The 1,265-nt window shown below is 43.9% G+C and overlaps 1 protein-coding gene across 1 annotated transcript; it reads left to right on the plus strand.

Moving 5' to 3' along the window:
• The first annotated feature begins 64 nt into the window (after positions 1-64).
• On the plus strand, positions 65-1,259 carry LOC107682862 (general vesicular transport factor p115-like). Its single transcript, XM_016478982.1, has 4 exons — positions 65-349; positions 635-756; positions 852-990; positions 1,087-1,259. The coding sequence occupies exons 1-4, from the start codon at positions 304-306 to the stop codon at positions 1,242-1,244; spliced, it is 465 nt and encodes a 154-aa protein (XP_016334468.1). The 5' UTR covers positions 65-303; the 3' UTR covers positions 1,245-1,259.
• Positions 1,260-1,265: the final 6 nt, after the last annotated feature.

Raw genomic sequence — 1,265 nt, forward strand, 5'->3', positions numbered from 1 at the left:
GTTGAGCAGAAGAAACTTATTTCAAAAACATTTTTTAAAAATCATACCGACCCCAAACTTTTGAACGGTAGTGTTATGAAATGAATTTGATAATTGACAGCCCTTCTTATAACTTTGCCCTTGTGCCTCCTTCGTTTCACGTAATATTGTTCTGTTCCTCTCCTCAGAGAAAAGCTGAAGCAGCTGATTGAGAAGCGCATAGGAAAGGAAAACTTTGTGGAGAAGCTGGGCTTTATAAGCAAACACGAGCTGTACTCCCGTGCTGCTCAGAAACCTCAGCCGGCCTTCTCCGCTCCAGAACACATGCTGTTCGATCACGAGTTCACCAAACTCATCAAAGAGCTGGAAGGTCCGTGTGGGAGTCCAGAACCAATCCAGAAACTATCCGTCTGTGATCCCATCACAAGAGTCTAAATGGGATGCAGACCCACTGAAATAGAACTTCAAAAAAACTTTTTCATTAATAAATGATTAATTCCATATATAATATTATGGAATATTATAATAATATAATATTCCATCCTCTCTGAGTTCAGTGGTTTATTCTGTTGCTGTGCCTTAAAGACAAATCAATTCCTCCTGATATGAGCGTTTAGGCTTTCTTCATGTTCTGTGGTTCTTTATTTGTTCATAGGGATGATAACAAAAGCTGTGCTTAAGTCGAGCGAGGAAGAGAAAAAGGAAGAAGAGGTGAAGAAAACACTAGAACAGCATGACAGCATTGTAACGCAGTACAAAGAGCTGATTAGAGAACAGGTACAAATACCTCAAATACACCACAAGCGCTGGTCTCTCCTTCCTCCTTTTAGTAGGAATTACACATGAATTTTCCATTTCTCCTGTTTATTCAGGATTGTCAAATAAATGAGCTGAAGGAGCAAGTAGCATCGCTGACTTCCCAGAGCGAGACGCTGCAGAGCACCGTAACACAGCAGTTCTCTCAGATGCAGCAGCACAAAGACCAGTACAACATCCTCAAACTCAAGCTGGGTACTGAGCCGTTCTCAGATGTCTAGCAGTACTGTCTGCAGTGTTTTAGGAGAAGTATCCGCTACAGCTGCTGCACTCTTCCTTCACGTCCCGCAGGTAAAGACGGTCATGTGAACAGCCTGCAGACGGAGGAGCAGAGCCGACTCCGAGAGAAGCTGGAGGAGCTGCAGAGACAAAACCAGCTGCTGCAGACACAGCTGACTGAAAGAGACTCGCTGATGACCAGCCTGGTGTGTGAGAGTGTGTGTGTGTGAGAGTGTGTGTGAGAGTGTGTG

Source organism: Sinocyclocheilus anshuiensis, unplaced genomic scaffold (genome assembly GCF_001515605.1).
Source record: "Sinocyclocheilus anshuiensis isolate Anshui unplaced genomic scaffold, SAMN03320099.WGS_v1.1 C32669286, whole genome shotgun sequence".
Taxonomy (NCBI): Eukaryota; Metazoa; Chordata; class Actinopteri; order Cypriniformes; family Cyprinidae; genus Sinocyclocheilus; species Sinocyclocheilus anshuiensis.

Coding starts and splice junctions, on each gene's coding strand:
- LOC107682862 (XM_016478982.1), top strand. CDS start 304: ATGCTGTTCGATCACGAGTTCACCAAACTCATCAAAGAGCTGGAAG. Junction 350..634: donor ACTCATCAAAGAGCTGGAAG/GTCCGTGTGGGA, acceptor ATTTGTTCATAG/GGATGATAACAAAAGCTGTG. Junction 991..1,086: donor CATCCTCAAACTCAAGCTGG/GTACTGAGCCGT, acceptor CACGTCCCGCAG/GTAAAGACGGTCATGTGAAC.